The sequence below is a fragment of the Abramis brama genome, assembly GCF_963993115.1.
Source record: "Abramis brama genome assembly, chromosome: 17".
NCBI lineage: Eukaryota > Metazoa > Chordata > Actinopteri > Cypriniformes > Leuciscidae > Abramis > Abramis brama.
This window is the reverse complement of record NC_139979.1, coordinates 16,910,191-16,930,782: the sequence shown is the minus strand read 5'-3', so window position 1 is coordinate 16,930,782 and position 20,592 is coordinate 16,910,191. Positions and strand designations below refer to the sequence as shown.

The following is a 20,592-nucleotide window of genomic DNA, read 5'->3' as shown; positions in this document are numbered from 1 at the left end:
TTACAGAATCTTGACTGGTACTTTTTTATTTATTGACACCCTGGATTTGTCAAAATTTTGTGACTACCTTTTCATATTTTGTGTTAAAAAAGACAAATCTATATTTGTAAAAGGGTCAGTGTAGTGTAGTCAAAAAAGTTAAAATTAAATTTCTCACATATAGGCATACGTTAGTTATATTTAGAATTAATTACACTTAATGTAATTTTTCATTGTATATGTACTGTACATGTTAAGCGAACAAATGAATAATATTGAAACATTTAAACATTTCTGTATAATGAAGATAAAAACAGGTAATTTTAATCCCCTTTATGCATTCATCTCTTTTGGGTCTTTTTACGGTTAAATTCAAGATCTTCTTTTGTAACCTCTAGTAATGAAAGTTTGTGTATTTCCTGTCGCAACAGGCTGACACTGGCAGATGTCTCTGAATATGTTGTGTCCCAAAAAAGCAAAACGGAAACCAGTTATTGTAGGGGAAACATCAGCAACTACCAAAGCATGCAGACATGACCAGCGACCGTGTGCCATGGAAGCAAAAAGGAAACACACCAAAAAGCACAAACCAGAATGACCTCCGAACTATTTAGCGGTCTGCTTGCTAGCATGCCGTTTTAGCTGTCACTGCAGCACCCACTTTCTTTACCGAATATTCTTGGTGATTCTGCTAACTGTAAAACAGGAAGTCAGAAATCCCTTCACCCCTTACAACCACAGATCTCACACATGGAACATTCTAAGAGCCTGAATCCTGTAGTCATTAACAATGCTAAACTCTGGTGTAGATTCACTTATCACAGCTTCCCATGCACTGGTCATAAAGGAACTGCAGCCAAAGAGCAGCTCTCCTCAAAACCAGCCCTTATCTGCAGGAAGATGTGAGGACATACTGTAAACAAGTGTGTCAACAACCAGCTGAGAGATGGGGAATTGTAATTCTTGTAATGACCACAAAATAAACACCTGCAAGAACACATAGGCTAGTATGCTTTGCACTGCATAACGTGATCTTTGTAAAACTGACTTGTCATGTATGATTTTATAGAAAATGACCAAGTGGAATATGAGCAGTTCCCTCAAAGTAATGAAGCAATGTCCTACCCCAGGATATATATATATACTGTATATATATATCATTTTGTATAGCAATTTTGTTTATTTTATAAAAAGGAACATAATTAGTATATCGAGGGGTGATAACCAGAGGGGCGTAAGTGACATTTGGATGAAATAGCCAGTTAGTGCCAAAAGGGCGTAAACGCACTGTACTGTGGGTAAAGCCTATGGATAGCACATGAGTCAAAATGTCTGACACCACGTGTAAGCCCAATAGGTCAACCATGAGAAGAAAACTGTTTTTAACAGCTGAAGATGTATTATTAAGCTTATTTTGTGACAAAAAGCTGGATGATGGAGTAAATGCAAATATCCAGACGTCTCTTATTATTATTATTATTACATTATCATATTGAATAAAATAGCCAATTTGTTGTTACAAATAGTTGATTTAATCATTTTCATCAATTTCATCTTTTTCATTTTAAATGTCAAATCAAAGACTTTTATGTAATGAATTAACATTTATATTCATTTAGCAGAAGCTTTTGTTCTAGCGAATTACAAATTAGAATATAATAATAGATTATTCTAATAGAAATCTTTTGTAACATTACAAATGTCTTTATTATTATACATTTATAATGTTACAAAGGATTTTATTACAAATAAATTATGTTTCGTTGGCAGAAAATCAAGTGGCTGCGCCGCACAAAAGACGATCCAAAAGGTATTCAGTTCAAATATGAACTATCTAAGTTGGAAAACAGGAGACTAGGTTATCATGGAATGGAACCTAAACAGTTATACAGATGTCCACCATGGGATCACTGCTGTGAAAAAGAAAGACTTACTTACACTGTGCACAAATGGCAGTATCCCGCAATCTTATATGGACATCTACCAGGCATTACAAGTCAGCCAGTCAGAGTAGGCTACTATCTCATATACAAATCCATCTCAAATGTTCTTTAAGACACAGATTGTTTTTGTTTTGTTGTCATGTCCTCAATATTCAGTAACCTATTTCATATGCTCACTGTTCTGGAACTTATACTTTCAGTTGGTATGGCAAAATGTTATCAATTAGTTGTTAATAATAATTATTTATGCAATTCATTACTTCAGTATCACTAAGTTAATGGTATTTGCTATCATATTGTTTTATTATTACAAAGGTATCTGTAAAGGCTTTTCAATTGCCCATTTGGCCAAATTAAGTGGCTGAGATTACTATTTTTGTCAAATGTATCACTTTCAATTAACTAATTTGATGTAAGGACATTTTATGTGATATTTTATTTTATCACAATAGATTGTTATTTCTTTTAAACTCATTAATGTAATGCTTTGTTCATATTGTCATCATATGTGCCCATGTTTTCATATACGAAATGGAATGAAACAATGGTGCCAAAAAGACGCATGTGACTTTTTTTATAAAAAAAAAAAAAAAAAATGTTGAAATAGTGTTTCATAAGTATACTGTCATCCAAAGATTGAAATCAGTACACAAAGTCAGATCAAACTATGGTAATTTGTTTTGTTTTGGCCCTCCTGTAAAGTTGGTGAAATGTCACTTACACTTCTCTGGTTCTCACCCCTCAATATATAATGATAATATAATGATATATAATGATAATGATTAAAAACATAATAATAAATAATAATAATAATATATATATATATGAAAAAATAATAATTATATAATTTAAATAATTTAAAAGGTGTTAATTTGTATAGCAACAATGAATATACATAATGAAATTGAAAAAAAAAATTTACTTTAATATAACAATAAAGTATATAAAGTGTATAAGTGTATAAGCAATAAAGTATTTTGTGTCAGCTACCCAAAGAAAAGAAAAAAAGGAACATTAGTATATCAAGGGGTGAGAACCATGCAGAGGGGCGTAAGTGACATTTGGGTGAAATGTATATAATATATATTATATAATATAATTTGAAGTTATTTATTTGAAGCCAAAATACTTAACATTGAACATACTAAGCCAGTTAGTGCCAATAGGGCGTAACTGCACTGTATTGTGGGTAAAGCCTATAGCAATAGCAAATAGCAGATAGCAAAAAATTAAAATTAAAATGTCTATAGTGAATCTCTCTCATGATGTCTAATGGCTGAATGCACACTGTAGTGGATCACTCACACACGGATAGCCTCCAGAAGGCATCTCTGATGGTGTCGATGCTCTCCGCTGTTGTCCTTTGTCTGGGTGGTGCGATGCAGTAGCCAACATTCTCTTAGCACATCGGCTGCTGCGTGCCGGATCTGCGCCACAGAGAGTATGATTTCAATAATAAGTAATCCATCCATCATAACTATACAATGATACTCTATTGACAGTCTGCAGGCCATTCCTTAAGTAAACAGTTGCATGTTTAAATTGTTCAGCAGATAAAATACTGAAACTACTGTAAACATTGCTGGCCATTAAATTACACTCGGTAACAGTAATATGATGATTGTAATGTGTAAATGACAAAATACAACACATCAGAGAATTACTAGAAAATTTGGACAGGATATAAGGAAACTGGCACGGTTTATTAAAGAAGTGGCCTTGATGGAAACAAACATGGAAAGATGGGAACGGAAGGATAAGTATTGGTTATTTTGAGGGTGATTTGAGGATGAGAATAGCCATCTTAAAGTTATATATGGGTTATGGGCGGTCAAGGGCTTTCTTTTTTAATCACACATTTCTCTACTTTCTTTGATTCTATTATTGTCTCTGTGTCTTCCTGTTGAAGACCTGCTCATGATGATGTCACAACCTCCCTGGCAATTTTGTGCATTTGTGGTTATTATTAGTGTCCAACTGTGTCCAGATGTCTTCCTTTAAAGTATCATCAAGGTAAATCATTGCAGGATCTGATGAGTTGGACCTATGGCACGCCACACACACACACACACACACTGCGAGCGTTAACACAACAAAACACCCTGTGACAGGAAATGGCTTTTGCCAAGTTGAAAGCACAGGTCCAGACCTTTATGAATATGTTGAAGGAATATTCTGGACTCAGTTGAATTTAGCAGTTGAATAATGTCCACTTGTCCCTCCTTTTGTTCATATTTTTTAATTAAAATTGGTTTAAAGTGAGGCAATTATGCTAGAAATGAATGTGGCCAATATATAAACGTTAACATACTATATTTGAAGTGGATCAAAAAGGTTCATCAAAGTTGTCCTAAGACAAGAATGGGTATTGTTCAAAATTCATGTATAACTTTGATGAAAGGTTTTGATCCACTTCAAATGTTGACTACTTTATATATATATGAAATGAACTTATAATGAACTTATATATATATAATATTTTAAAAGTTGTTAAATATTTCTTTTTGCTTATAAATGTTAACTTTTTCAATTGTCCAAAAGTATTTTGTGTCAGCTTCCCATACAGATCCTAAGATCATTTTGAAAATGAGGGACAAGGTAAAATAAAAAAAATTGTAATCAATATTATGACACAAATGCTGCCGATTAAACTTAAACCCCAGAATATTCCTTTAAGAACTTGCTTTCAGCGGTGGGCAACGATCTAATGTAACTTTCAGAAACACCTGTCAGTTCTTGCCCCCCTTTTGTTGAAACTCTAACCATTTACCATCTTCCTCAATGCATTTATTTTGGGGTCTCTCCTCCTTCCTCTGATAAGCAAACAGATGGATCCTGTTAGAGGAGTGCAAGCCACCCTGAGCATCAAGACTTTCTCTCCTCCACTCTTCCCAGTGCATACGCTAAGGCTCACTCACAGGACACACATCAGTGCATCTTATTTCCTCTCTGCAGTTAAACTTCTCATGGACTAACACAAGCTCTTTTCCTGACAGGGACCTGATTGTTTCCTCCCTTTGACGCCTTTTGTCGGCTATTAAGAGCTCAGCGGCCGTCTCTGCCTGGCCGTCCTAAGCATTTTCCCACACTGTGCTGCTGTTTGGAATTCCCTATTTAAGGAAAAAATAATATTATAAAAAGCCTCAGAAATCATAACACACGTTCAATGCGGAAAATAATGTTGCTTCCATCCATGCCTCTGCATCCTCCGGGTCACTGCTTTTTATGCTCCTCATCCGCAACAGAGCATTCCCAAATGGCTAAGCTAAGTCTAATTATCATTAACATGTTTTGTATGTGGTGGTCTGTGTGCTCACCCGCTTGGAGATCTGAATGTCCATCATGAAGAAATGCACATGTTTCTCCCCTTTGTTAAGTGCCAATTTCTTAGTCATGACTGCTACCAACATAGCAGTACATGCCACACCCTGACAACAAACACACAGACATGAGCATGGTTACCATCTGTCTCATATCCCAAACATATACTCAGACATAAAATATTCAGACTTAATGATATTCAGATATTCTTTGTAACAAGTGTATAAATAATTGTTGGCGGGATGGAATACAATGGTATTTATTTTATTCAAATCAGTTTCAAAATTTAGAAAGATTTTCCAAAATAAATGAATAAAACAAAACATAAACAAAATTATTACATGGAAGAACATTATAAAAAAGTGTGTGTCTCTATGAGGAATGTATGGAAGCTTGTTTCCGCCACAGAATAAAAAATAAAAAAGGTAATTGCGACTTTTCTCTCACAATTGCATGATATAGAGTCACAATTGCGATATAAAGTCGCAATTGCAGGTTATAAAGTTAGAATTGCGAGATGTAAACTCGTAATTGTGAGATAAAAAGTCACAATTATCTTTAAAAATGTTTTATTCTGTGACGGAAACGAGATTACATAGAATGTTTCCATGTAATTTTACACTAAACAGTTCATTTACCTGAGCTCCTTAAATGTTGCATTAGAGAAAAAAATAATTGAGAGATAAAGAAAGGGAGACAGAGAGAGAGCCAGTTAGTTGTCATGGAAAGAAAAAATAGTTAGCTAGCAATAATTTAATCAGTTCGCTTTAAGGTTGCTTCACGGTATTGACTAAAAGGGCTGAAAACACAAAGGCCTACAGTTTTTCCATAGTTGATTATTCACAGCAGTCAAGGAATATGGTAAAGTATAATCACAGAACTCCCCTTAGTCAATCATCTCAGTAAGCCAGAATTAATCAATTCAACGAGCAAAATCTTTAATACAACCATATTTTTTCACAAGAGTTTCTCCCTCAATGCTCTTTTACTCTGCTGGCAGACGATGTGAATTCCTGAGTGTTATATTCTAAAATATGGAGATACACATTAATCTTTTGAACTGTCCCCACCCTATAAGCAGAATTGTCTGGAATTCATGCAAGATGCAAAAAGATACACTGCTATAAAATTCTTAATTAGTATTTTTTTTCTTGTTTTTTCAAAAAAAAAAAAAAAAAAATGTTTTAACATATTTAAACCAAGATTACTTGGGACACAAAACGGCATAAGATTTTAGGAAATGTTTTCAGAGAATATATATTTTATCAGAGAATTAAGTTTCTTATACAACTGGCTGTTTTCTTATTGTTTGTTATTGTTTTCTAGCTCATTAGAATTAATGAGGTTTAAGCTTAAAGCAAGGTAAAAAAACAACTAGTCATTTATAACCAGAAAGAAAAAAAAAAAGAAAAAAAAATTGCGTAATTATATTTATCTTTCTGGGGAATAAGAAAAATACTGATTAATATATATATATATATATATAATATATATTTTTTTTTTTGCAGTGCAGGTATGCAAGACAAACACACAGACGCTCCTTCATACTTCCAGTTAATGGGTAACAGGTGATGATGGAAGCTGATCATACCATTGGAAAGTCGTTAAAGTCTCGTCTTTATGTGGAGAAAGTGATAGGAGGCTTTTACATGAGGCAACCAGTCATGTTGAACACTACGCTTGAATGAACTACAGGTGAGAGGCAATCCCTAATGAACTGTTGGTATACTGTTCCAACTGGATTAGGAAACTTTTTTTTCTGGTTTTCCAAGTCTTAGGCACAGGTTGGCACACCCTCCTGATCTAGTGGCGCCAAATGCTATAAACCACCTAAAAATGGCAATGGTGGAAAGTTTTCCCTAAAAAAAGGGGAACGCTTATAAAAACACTGAGCGAGGGAGAGAAAGAAGAGTGAAGGATTATTTTCCACTGTGTCAGGGAGGTGTCTGGGTTTGGCTTTAGCCCCATGCTCCTGTCGTGTGAGCCCCATGCTCCTATCCTGCCGGCTTATCTGATCTGATCGGAAATGAGGGATGGAGAGAAGAGAAGGGCGGACAGTCCGGTGCAGATGCAGCTGCCTGAGTCAGAGTATGGCTGGAAATCCAACACTCAGGAACATACACCACAAATTCCCAACACATACTGGCACAGGTTCTTACGTCACTGTAAACATTCGCTAAAACGTTACAATAAGGTTCCTTTTGTTAACATTGATTAATAATGAAGAATACTTCTAAAGCATTATTAATCTCGGTTAATGTTAATTTCAAAATTTAGTAATACATTTTTAAAATCAACATCGGTTGATATTATTTAATGGACCTAAGCTAACACGAACTAACAAAGACAGATGTATTTTTATTTACTAACATTAACAATGATGAATTAATACTGTAACAAATGTATTTCTCATTCTTAATTAATGTTACCTTAACCAAAATTACCTTATTTTTAAACCACTTCAATTTTAATTATGTAATAAAAACTATATTTAATTCTTATATTAATATTTAAAAAATAATAATATTATATAATAAGCTTCTTGTTGTAAACTTTTGACATGAAATTCATATGTATCGTCTTTATTTTCAGTCATTCGGTCTGAAATGATCTTGTACGGGTGTAACCAAAGTACTTGGTTTACAGACAAAACAATCTGTGTATCGTATTGCTAAATCGTTCCCTCCCTCCTTCACTTACTGAACTCTATGTTCAGATACACCCCGATGCACACAAACCCTGAGAGTTTATATTTAACCCATTTTTTTTAAAACCTTCATAATGCCTTAAAGACATGATTTCAACATTATCCAACATAAGACAAATTGGAAAAAAATATATATTATTGGATATTTGTTAAAATGCAACGATCACCTCTCAATACTTGTTTGTTAAAGGGATGGTTCGGAGTAATTTCAACCTAGGGTCCTTTGCACCATGACCTCGAGCAAAACACCCCCCCAGAAGCCTTTTTTCCCTTGGTCGAACATTATTAAAGTTAGAGCTTATTTAGAGATATCAGCCGAATGGCTAAGTGCAGGCGCTAATGGATCCAAGGTTATATCTCGTAAATTACCCCACTAATAATGCCCAGAATGGTACTACAAAACTTCTACAGTAGTACAAATAGGTTCTGTACTCATAAAACGAGGCATTGGAAAGTTTGTAAGTACATCAGGAGTTTATTTAAATAACACTTGCCTGATGGCTCATGCTACCGCTAACCCGGACGTCGAGGTCACTTCCGTGATTTGGGAAAAGCCCGTAAAAGTCCTGGCAGAAAGTGATGCATAAGGATGTAGTGTAACGATGCCCAGTTCCAGGAATGCACTAATATTTTGTTGGTAGCAGTTTGCAACAATTATTAGCTAACACTAAGTTGTCAACACTTCGGAAAAGTTTTCCACTTTTCCCTTACACTTGTGAGTTTTGCAAAGGACTTTTACGGGAAAAAAAGCTCAAGGACATGGTGCAAAGGACCCTAGGTTGAAATTACTCCGAACCATCCCTTTAATCATGATTGAACAGCCTCTGTATGTGAGATGTCACAGACCATGATTCTATTTAAAATTATAAACTGTCAGCACAGCATCATAGTCAGACCCCAGTGTCTCTGTCAGGAAGGGTGGAAGAACAGCTGTAACTGTAAAAAAAAATGTGTCAAGTTGGACGTGGATTTGGACTCAGTCACAACGCTGTATGTGTGATGAAGCAGAAGCTGCGACAACTACAGACACTTAAAAAAAGAGGTGTGTGCCATTTAGGAGGCAAACGACTTACAAACAACATACCCGCTTGCTTGTTTTTAAGAAAACCGTAATTCATTTATTGAATAACTGTAATGTTCACATTATTCATGTTCACATGAACAATGATTAAGTGAATATGTAAATGTAATGAATCTGAAGTAACACAGTTTCTGGTTCGTTTTGAATAGGACATAACCAAAAACGACTGATGGTTCACATGGAGTGAGCTGTAAACGGCTCGGAACGATTCACAGACAGTGATGGTTCAAAGAACTAGTTCACGAGGGAGTTCGTGAATCTTTTTGACTCGGTCATTAAAATGAACCAGTGCATAAGAGTCGTTTTTCACGACATCACGGCATTGTCGCATTTACGACTAGTCGTAGTCGGGAGACCTATAATGTGTTCAGCTAACAATGCATGTGGTTACAAAGTCATATGATAATGCTAAATATATTCTATTACTTTATTAAACCAAAGATATGGAGCTCAATGAATAATTAGTACTCTTTATCTTTTATGAGCAAACATCTTTTACTGAACATGTTTAATGCTCTAACAAATACCGCACTTTCATAAATAAAACAAAAGCAAATTATGTTGCCAATAAATGTATCATTTATTGCATTTGTCTCAAAATGAATTATATTTACCATGACGCCTGTGAAGAGACACACCAACTTCCCACAGCTGGTGTGAGGGGACACATCTCCATAGCCCACTGTGAGGAAGGTGATAGCTATGAGCCACAGTGCTGTGTCCATGCCACCTGTCTCGACCTGCTTCTGCCTATAGGTGGAGACAGAGAGCAGCTGTGTGAATTACTCAGAACAAAAGAAAAACTCAGAACATCTACTTAAACTGAACGAAAAGACAACACTGTTAATGAATGACTCTGAAAAAACACACTAGAATGTTTTGTTTGAAATTTGACATTGAAAAATGAGTTCTGAGTGCAGACGAACAACATGTTTCTTCCTGAAATAAATCTATTTGTAACAAATGACCACAACTCAAATTGACCATCAACATCAGAATCAGCATGATAACACTTGATGAGCTGTAACGAGTCAAGCGAGAGGAAGCGAATGAAAAAACTATAATAAATACTGTTGCGTATGTGTTTTTCTTTACTAGTAATTGCACGTTCTGTATACCTTTCACACAGCCGCAGCATCCAAGCAGCGGAGAGCCAGAAGAACATAATGAAGACCAGCAGCGTTCGGGCCGGATACTTGTTCATTAACACCTTGAGCACAAAGCGGAAGCTGAAGTTGATGTTGTTGAGGGAGCCGATGCTCCTGTAAGAGGCGCTGAGGAGCACCTTGCTGTGTAACAGGACGGCTCTGTGCACGAGATACAGTCTCAGGAACATGAGGGCCGACAGCAGCAGCTCCACATCGAGCATGACTTCTTTGTGACTGGAGGACAAGCAGAGGGGGGTAGAGGAATTTTGCTCCGGTTTCCCCCCAAGTCTGCCCCCCATATCTGGCCTCAGGTAGATGGCCACAGGATGGATAGCACAGACAATGAGTTCCAGGGAGATGCCAAGCACTCGGTTACTGGTCATGGCAATGCGCCAGTCCACCTGGTTGTGGTCAATGATGAAAAGCTTGAAGAAAGGAAAGAAAAACAGAGGCAGGATGTATATCAACAAGAGAATCACTTGATTGATCTCATAAGGAAGCAGTGATTAACAAAGTATGGCAAAGACGAGAAAGTGAGCAAGACGTTCTTGATTCACTGTGAGAACAGTGCCAAAATAAACACAGCCCTGCCCTCCCTGATAGGACGTCCAGCTGTAAACTGTTTTACTTGTGAAGGACAAGTGTGTCAGTGAAACTACTCAAAACCATAAATCACAAGTGAATGCCTCATTAATTACATGACACAAAAAATATCAAACATGACTTAGAGCTGAAAATGAGTAACACCATATTAATCAACAGCCGTCTTGATTACATCAGACACTTTGAAAAGTACATGGACCAGAATTTGGTTGTAAGTGTACAACCGCTACACTTATTTTACCAGTTCCAGCTGCTGTAAAATCTGAAAAAGTTTGTCTGTTAAATTAATAGATTTAACCATTTTAAAGTAAATAATAAAATAAATGGCACAAAAAAGGCCTACTTGAACTGCACCAAATATGATAAATATAAATAACATAAATTATCATACCTTAATCTAATCACAATAGTGTAAAGGATAGTCAGTGTTTCTATGTTCTTTGTATGTTTGGGTGGGTTTTCACGTTAAGTGTCCTAGTTTTCAGTTCAGGCGCGTTCGACTTCGGCTGTGACTGGATGCAATCGATCGGCGAGAGTCGGGGAGGAGGAGAACACAGAGACGTGAAGTCGGACACTTTCTGCTTCCCGTTGTGACGCTTGGATACTTTATCACAGCTGTAGGGCTGAGCAAATATGGGCAGAACTCTTTACTGTCCTAGTACTTCAAAAAGCCTTTTAAAAGTATACATGTGAATTAAACATGGCACAATGGCCTTCATCATCACAGTATGCTAATGCCTATCTAGTGCAGGGATTTCATCACTATGCTGATTGAGGACTGTTGGGAAACTCCAGGCAATATGTCATGTTTGGTCTCATCTGACAGCTTATAAACTGAAATTAATGGTAGTGAACTTAATAGAGATATTAAAGTATCCTAATGTACAATAGGTACTATTGGTTAAACGTGCATTGAGGAGAATAAATTATGTTAATGTTCTTCTCCCCCTCTTGATCACAACCCATTTGCCTCATCTTTTGGTTTCCTATCGGTCGGTTTCGGTGTTGGTTTCCACTCATGTTTAACAATGCTTTGCTCAGGGTACTGTTGATCTAGGAGAAAGGCTTTAACCCCGCCACTCCCGCACACCGGTGCGTAACCTCATACTATGAGAAAGGCTTTTACGGCCTTGTTTTGCACAACAGTGCATTATTTGTTACAACTAAGTTTTCTATACAGTATGTTGTTCCATTCTACTGTCTGTATATTTAAACGTAACTTAATAAATAACTTTGCCTGCTTTAAAGGCTTTGAGAATCTTTCCTTTTATCACTGATGATGTTTAAAGCTAAAGTGATTATAACTTTCGTTATCTAAACGTTCAGGTTAAATCCTACGTTTTCCTATCAGTTCTAAGAAAGACCTTTACCTTTAAAGAATAAGAGGTTAAAGAATAACAACAACTTTAATGGAGTCAGATTAATTATATTGGAGTCAGATAAATATTTGAATTATACACGTCATCCTTCAACTGCCTTTTGTTGTGGTTACTGGTTCAAAATAGCAGCGTAAGCTTCCAGCCTTACACAGCTCAAGTTAAATAAATGCAATATTTGTCAAATAGGCCTACACAGATGTTTCAGAAACATTTTCATTTATGTACTGCTTAATACAGCGTCTGTTTGTACAATAATAAAGTTCAATTTAAATACCAATAAAGTGGGGTCTACGTTTTTTATCCGTTTTATTTTTTGATAAACATGACACAATATAACATTGCGACTACATAAAAATAGCTTTTACTGTTATAAAAATACAGATTTGTGAGCATTAGTGGAACACAGGGGGGTCGTTGTCATGCGGTGAATCTGGCCAATCGTGGAACAGCTGTATCGTCATCAGAGCTTGTGCAGCCGCTCTTGAGAAGCTGCGCTGGCTGATCCAGGTAAATGTGTGCAACTGTACTGTAGGGCCCCATTCCTATATTTTGCCTGGGGCCCCCAAATCAATAAATCCAGCCCTTTATATATATATATATATATATATATATATACATATATACAGCGGGGGAAATAAGTATTGAACACGTCATCATTCTTCTCAGTAAATATATTTCCAAAGGTGCTATTGACATGAAATTTTCACCAGATGTTGGTAACAACCCAAGTAAGCCATACATACAAAGAAACAAACAAAAATAAGTTCAGAAATTAAGTTATGTGTAATAATGTGAAATGACACAGGGAAAAAGTATTGAACACATGAAAGGGAGGCGCAAAAAGGCATGGAAAGCCAAGACAACTGCTGAAAACTTACAGCAATTAAAAAGCAATCCAGCCCCCTGTCAGTGGAAATTAATAACAGCTGGTTCAGTCCCAAATGATGGCCTACAAAAAGGTCTCATTGCCAAGGTGTCACACAAGACACATCTCATGATGGGTAAAAGCAAAGAGCTGTCTCAAGACCTTCGCAACCTAATTGTTGCAAAACATAATGATGGCATTGGTTATAGGCGCCATTCTAAGCTTCTGAATGGTCCAGTGAGCACTTTTGGGGTCATAATACGGAAGTAGAAAGACAATCATTTCACCATAAATTTGCCTCGACCAGTGCTCCTCGCAAGATTTCTGATAGAGGAGTGAAAAGAATAATCAGAAGAGTTGTCCAAGAGCCAAGGATCACTTGTGGAGAGCTTCAAAAAGACCTGCAGATAGCAGGTACTGTTGTCTCAAAGAAAACAGTAAGTAATGCACTCCACCGCCATGGCCTGTATGCACGCTCACCACGCAAGACTCCATTACTGAAAAAAAAGCATGTTGAAGCTCATTTAAAGTTTGCTGCACAACATTTGGAAAAGCCAGTGAAATACTGGGAGAATATAGTGTGGTCACATGAGAGCAGAATTGAACTGTTTGGATGCCATAATACACACCATATTTGGAGGAGAAATGGCAGTGCACATTACCCTAAAAACACCATACAACTTGGTGTTGGCTCTTGGACAACTCTTCTGATTATTCTTTTCACTCCTCTATCAGAAATCTTGCGAGGAGCACTGGTCGAGGCAAATTTATGGTGAAATGATTGTCTTTCCACTTCCGTATTATGGCCCCAAAAGTGCTCACTGGACCATTCAGAAGCTTAGAATGGCGCCTATAACCAATGCCATCATTATGTGTTGCAACAATTAGGTTGCGAAGGTCTTGAGACAGCTCTTTGCTTTTACCCATCATGAGATGTGTCTTGTGTGACACATTGGCAATGAGACCTTTTTGTAGGCCATCATTTGGGACTGAACCAGCTGTTATTAATTTCCACTGACAGGGGGCTGGATTGCTTTTTAATTACTGTAAGTTTTCAGCAGTTGTCTTGGCTTTCCATGCCTTTTTGCGTTCAATACTTTTTCCCTGTGTCATTTCACATTATTACACATAACTTAATTTCTGAACTTATTTTTGTTTGTTTCTTTGTATGTATGGCTTACTTGGGTTGTTACCAACATCTGGTGAAAATTTCATGTCAATAGCACCTTTGGAAATATATTTACTGAGAAGAATGATGACGTGTTCAATACTTATTTCCCCCGCTGTATATAAAACAGAACTGCATGCATATTGCGGAAGAACATCGGAGCTGTTTATGTCTATGACGAGTCACGCAGGTAATGGGCTAGTCCGCAGTGATTCAGGATAAGACAAAAACACGATTTGGAAAATAGATTCATGATGTACTCGCTTATATTAAAAAAAATTTGCTTATATAGAAATTTATACAAATTTTGTACATTTTGAACACAACAAAAAGTTACGGACTGCGGCTTAAAGGATATGTTTTGCCTTTTGCACACTACTGATAACACATGCAACACATGGTTGCATAAGTTCCTGCTTTGATAGGAATCGAACTGAAAGAATTAACAATACTCATCATGACTTTGAGTAGTCTTTCTTTGAAAACCAATGACCTTAATATGGAACATTTTTTATTTTATGATATTAAATAGATTAGCCCATATGACATTTCTGTATAGATTTTGTCCCTTGAATGAGGCCTTTACAGTGACGATGAGGGGTGCGATATGAGTCCCATGGGAACACAGTTAAGGGTTTGCCAGGCACAGGGAATAGGGTGGGGGTTGGGGTGAATTAAGGGAGATGTGAGATCATGTAAAAGCAGGTGATGTCTTGGCAGAGTGGGCTGATGGAGACATGTGCTGCGGTACTTAAGACTAGCAGTGGGCTTTTAGCCAAATGACATGCTTTCTCAACATCAGATTTTGTTTATTTGACACAGACGTTTATTTGACACACGATTTTTGAAGACCCTATCATCTATCACCCCTTTTTTTACTTTCTCATTTCCCCTGTTTTATCTTCCTCAATTCTTCTGTTCCTCTTCTTTTTTGCTTTCATTTAAGTTCCTTTAACCAAGTGAGTCACACAAAGAAACACATAGTGAAGTGTAACTGACTTGTCTGTACCAATTTTTTTTTACTTTAAAAACCCTGAGGTCCCTTTGGCCCCCATATTGCTGACTCAGTGTGAGGAGTTCAGATAAGCCCCACCTGCTCCTCACACTTCCCTTCTTATCTCTACACTGCACTTGTAGATGCTATGAAACGTTTTCTGAATTTGACACTGTTCAAATTTACTCAGGTTTCTTTAACTGGCCTTCATAAATGTTATTTCTTGTTTAACCCAATGTGACATACACCACAGTTAGGAACTGTAGTCACACAACCAAATGAGTATTTTCCAGTATAAAGTTGAGTTAGTAATGGTTAAAGGAATAGTTCACGTCAAAATGAAAATTCTGTCATCATTTACTCACCCTCAAGTTATTTCAAACCTGTATGAATTTCTCTCTTCTGCTGAACACAAAGGAAGATATTTTGAATGGGTAACCAGACAGTTGATGTACCCCACTGACTTCCAAAAAAATACTATAGATATTGCACATGCAATATCTGAGCGAACGCATAGCCATGAGACCACTGTATATTGAAAGTGTGCGTCCAGTTTTGTGCTCAAGTGAATCCGCCTGCAAGCCGAGAAATTTGTGCTCGTGCATTACATGGATGTGTTCTTGCGTAACATTAATGTGCTCTCAACACTTGTCATTTAGAAACTGCCTCAAATGAACTATAAAGACGAGTAGAAAGTCTAAATGCTGTGTACGCGAGCGGTGCCCCATGACGCCTCTAAGCGCTTTGCCACCCTTTGCCTATGCCAGGATCCGCCACTGATTAATGGTAGGAATCTTTGAATGTATTGGGTTACACTATTTAATCCTGTACTTTAACAACTCTCATTGGGATATGACATTACATATCATAAGATAAACATATCCCATCTGTGTGAAGTCTCATCTGTATCTTATTGCTAGCAAGAATTTTATGCCATATGTGTGTGCTCATATGGTCTCTTTTGAAGCAGTCAAGATAACATCAAGAGGCATTTTATTCAAATAAGTGACACCGCAATAAAAGAAAACGTAGCTGACAATAAATGAGGTTGAAAGTTCACCCAAAAATTAAAAATTCTGACTGAAAATTCAAATTGTTTATGAAAGTCAACGTTCATTGTATGGACAAAAAATGATCTTTTGTTTTCCACAGAACAAAATGAGTTATACGCGTTTGGATCTTGGGTGTGTAAATCATGATAGAATTGTCATTTTTGGGTGACTGTCCCTTTAAGAGTAATATCTTCAGACATTAAGAGATTAAGAAGAGGCAATTCAACGGATTTAGATTGGACAAAAACACTCACTCTGATGTCTTTATAATGGAAGGCGATGATGAGAATGAGCAGACACCCAGTGGAGAAACTGATGAGACCGTTTATGGAGAGGGCATATATGGATCCCTGGAGAGAACAGACAAAACACAGAGAATGACAGTGAATTATGCTATACAGGTTACAGTGTGGTACTATTTGTCAATGTGAGAACTGAACATTTTTACTTAAATACAAAAATAACTATACTAGCCTAAAGTTAAAGTATTTCACTGTAATTTCTGCTGTTTAATCATTACATGTCACGTATGATGCAGGTGCTTTCTTTCTAGAACACGATCAACAATGTAACATTTTTCTAATCTTATTCAAGATCGGATGTTTTTTTGACAGCAAAAGGAAGATTGTTTTGCTTTGTTTTGTTTGTTATGTGGGGAGGATAAGATGTGAAAATCGGCATCAAGCTTATATGCCATTAGAGGTCAAAACTCAAATCCATTATGCAAACTGGTGCTAATTATGCACTAAATGATGTGGAAAGATGCAATATGACCTTAGGCAGTGTGAGCAACACAAAAGGGAGGGAGACAAAATGTGGAAAAACTTGCATAAATAGCCAATTTTCCTGCATAACCTGTTTTCCAAGAGAATGGTGGGCTTAAATAAATGATCGTGCCTGGAAGATCGTTCTGTTAGCATGTGGTCCTTCTCCATACAAATGCCACTAAAATGCCATAAAACAAATATATGCATTGCTATGCAAATTCAAGAACAAATGTCATTAAATTTCCAGAAGAAAATGGGCAAAAATGACATCATTATTCCCATTCTGAAAAAAATGATAGTAGGCTATGATAGTTCCATAGATGGGGTTTCTTTTCAGTTTTCGGAGCAGTTTTAAATTCAAAAATCCTGCATTTACAAACATATTACCCTGAAAAATGTGGTTACTGTAAAAAACTTAAATACATTGTGTTACATCAACAAAACTACATTTCAGAGTTTGATCAGGTCCTTAAGGTAGCAGCCAATTTACAGTGTAAATACTAAAGAGATACCTTTAAATCGCAGATAGGGGGTGACCTAAAGACCGAAGAGAATCCCACCACTTTTGTGTTGTGCTGTGTTAAGTTGAGTTAACTTCAGACAACTCAGAGGAGCCTGTTGTACTTCAGGTTTCTTTGGAAGAAAAGCATCTGCTAAATGACCAACAGGATATCTGATGTCCTGCTTTAGCTGTAATTCTGTGAGTCATCTCTGTGGCCAACATATCGTGTTATGCACTAAAGTTGAGCCAGTTTACCGCGTATATTGATAAAGATATCAACTGTGAATTTAACAATACGAGAAAACAGATTTCATAGGGAAAAATCTAGCATAGATCAGGTATATAACTCAAGTGGAAACTTTCATTGTAGCTTATATCACCAATCAATGAATGCTTTTGGTTTTATAAAGACACAGTTCAGCTCAATTTGTCTTAAATACAAAGTCTAAACCTACATAACCGTGATAAGCATCTATAGAAACAATTTATAGATACTGAATAGATAAAGTTGCTTTGTTGGTATGGATTGCACATGTAGTGTTATAAAAGCTATTCACAAATATTGTTTTTTGAAGAAAAAAAGAATGATTTCTTTGTGTAGTGTTCATGTTAATGTGTATGAATGCAACAGCAACATTGAGGAAACAGTAGGTAAAGCTCACGGGGGTAGAGTTGAAGTTTGTTTTGACCGCTCCATCCACCACGGTATGTGGACAGGATAACACGTGAAAATCAGCATAGTGCTTATGTCCCTTTTGAGGTCAACACTTAAATCCATTATTCAAACAGGCGCTAATTATGCACTAAATGGTGTGGAAAGATGCAATAGGCAGTCTGAGCAGCACAAAGGGAGGGGGGACAAAATGTGGAAAAACTTGCATAAATAGCTGCTTTTCCTGTATAATTTGGTTTCCATGAGAATGGTAAGTCGTCACGGTTGCAGAAGTATGCTATGCTTTGGAGGTGCAAATTAATTCTTTCTCTAAATTGTCTAAAATATATATATGTTTTAGGGAGTATGACCAAAAAATAATTGTAGGAAACTTCCTACAGCAAATCAAGAATGCAATGATGAAAACACTGATAGTTGTCAGTCAGGGAGTAAAAACTCTTCAGTCACTCATGTTGACCAATTTCAGGGTGAGACTGCAAATAGATTAATATAGAGATTATGTGTTATGTAATCAACATTGTTTTATCATTTTTAAAAAATAAAATATTAATACTAGGTTTAAAGGTTTAAATGTAGAACATGTAGAAGCTTTATAATGTTATTAATCATAAATTACTTTGGTTTTAATTTTCTTTTGGACACACGTTACACTGTAAATATGAGTAAAGAGTTGTTTTTAAAATAAGGTGATGTTTTGAGATGATTTTTTTTCTCACAATAATATAAAGTACATTTAATGAATTCTTCAAATCAGTGTTTTCATACGTTTATCAAAAAGAAAAGATATACTAATTCATTTTTAAAATGCATTTGAAAAAATCCCAAATATATGTGTCTATATCGTATATAAAAACTTCATAATCATGCATTTCTGTAGCTCAAACAGTATTAGAGCATGGTGCCAGCGACGCCAAGGTCATAGGTTCAAATCTCAAGGAATGCATGTACGGATACAGTGCAAACTCTGAATGCACTGTAATTCGCTTTGGTTAAAATTTCCTGCTAAATGTCAGACAATAAAAATACTACTTTGGGACACAACAGGTAATAAGTGACTGCAGAGCACAGACTAACTGATTCCCTGTGTTAATTGGACCTCACTGACCAACAGGTCATTTTGTGTGCCAAAGTTGAGATGGACTATTTGGGGATGCGTTTTGATAAAGACATCAGCTCTGAATTTAACAGGGGCGGTTTTACATGGGAACTCTGGTTGCATTGTGCTTTATCTGTATGTTCTGTTTTCAACTTAACATTATTAATGCTATTATTAATCTCTTTCTTGTGAAGATATAATCATATATGACCAAACAGACCTGCTATATAAAAGTCAAGATTATCATTTAGAGATGTTTCCTCTTTTGATCAACCTGCTACCCTGGGAATATGACTTGTCAAGTATCTTAAAAATGTCCATGATGTGCTGACATTTAAATTGTTAAAAGTCAAAACCAGATTTAATAGGTATATCACTAAATCAACCCAGGTTGGAATAGGCCTAGTACATTAAGGTAATAACATTTATCCACTTTTTACAGTGTAACGCATAAAACCATTTCTCTTTATTTTATATTCATATATCTATATTTTAAGATATTACTTGAGCAACGACATTTTAGTTCCCTACTACAACTAAAGTTGAATATTCCAGCCATGCGTAATTTTGGAACTTTATAGACCCGTTTTTTTTTTTTTTTTTACGCCTAAATAAATTACTCTAAATAACTAAGAAAATAATTTTCTTTTTAAATCTGAGTGATATTTCCTCTTATTAAATATAATTTTACCCTCTAAAGTCGTCCATCCATAAATTGCACCACTTGTCTCAGGCGCGCTACCGTTACCAGAATTTAATTATAGCTGTATACTTACTGGTTGATACACTACTGGGCACAGCTCAGCATGTAATACCATCAGCAGAATGCCTAACAACGCGGTTCCCAGTGCCCACGCGCAGAGGCGCTTCTTGTCCTCCAAAAGGAACTTTCTGTCACGCAGTCTGTAAAGATTTCCCCCCTCGATCGGACTGAGTCTTTTCCCCGTGTGAGAGAGCGGTACTCTTATCTCCGTCGTCTCTCCGTTATGGTTGACAAGCCCATCACAGTTTCTGCCATCCACCTTGGTGTCCAAGTGCGCGAGGCGAGCGGTCATCTCCATAGCGCGCTCTTGTCTTCAGTCCACACAGACCTCAGTCGCCTTGTTCTCCATCCTATCCTTCCCCCTCTCCAACCAACATTTCGGAAGGCATAGCACGTTGGACTCGAGCAGTATTAAGAAGCACAAAGTGAAGTGCGCGCTCCTACATGCGATCTTTCACTCACACTGTACGCGCCTCAACATGACTGCAGCCACACGGGTCTGTGGGTAGGCGCTCTGAAACTCTTCACTATGAAGTAGCGCTCTTACGTAT

At 36.6% G+C, this 20,592-nt stretch overlaps 1 protein-coding gene across 2 annotated transcripts in view; it reads right to left on the bottom strand.

The window, feature by feature from the left end:
- The window catches only part of kcnn4 (potassium intermediate/small conductance calcium-activated channel, subfamily N, member 4), a 24,763-nt gene extending 4,171 nt beyond the window's left edge, over nt 1-20,592 (bottom strand). The window contains exons 1-6 of one of the 2 annotated variants that reach the window (XM_084090091.1): nt 20,055-20,592; nt 16,495-16,590; nt 10,150-10,604; nt 9,646-9,781; nt 5,240-5,350; nt 3,228-3,349 (exon numbers count right to left, since the gene is read on the bottom strand). In XM_084090091.1, the coding sequence (XP_083946217.1) occupies nt 3,228-3,349; nt 5,240-5,350; nt 9,646-9,781; nt 10,150-10,604; nt 16,495-16,590; nt 20,055-20,339 (1,205 nt within the window). In that variant the 5' untranslated portion in view covers nt 20,340-20,592. The remainder of the gene's footprint in view (nt 1-3,227; nt 3,350-5,239; nt 5,351-9,645; nt 9,782-10,149; nt 10,605-16,494; nt 16,591-20,054) is intronic. The other variant, XM_084090092.1, reaches the window with a different exon arrangement.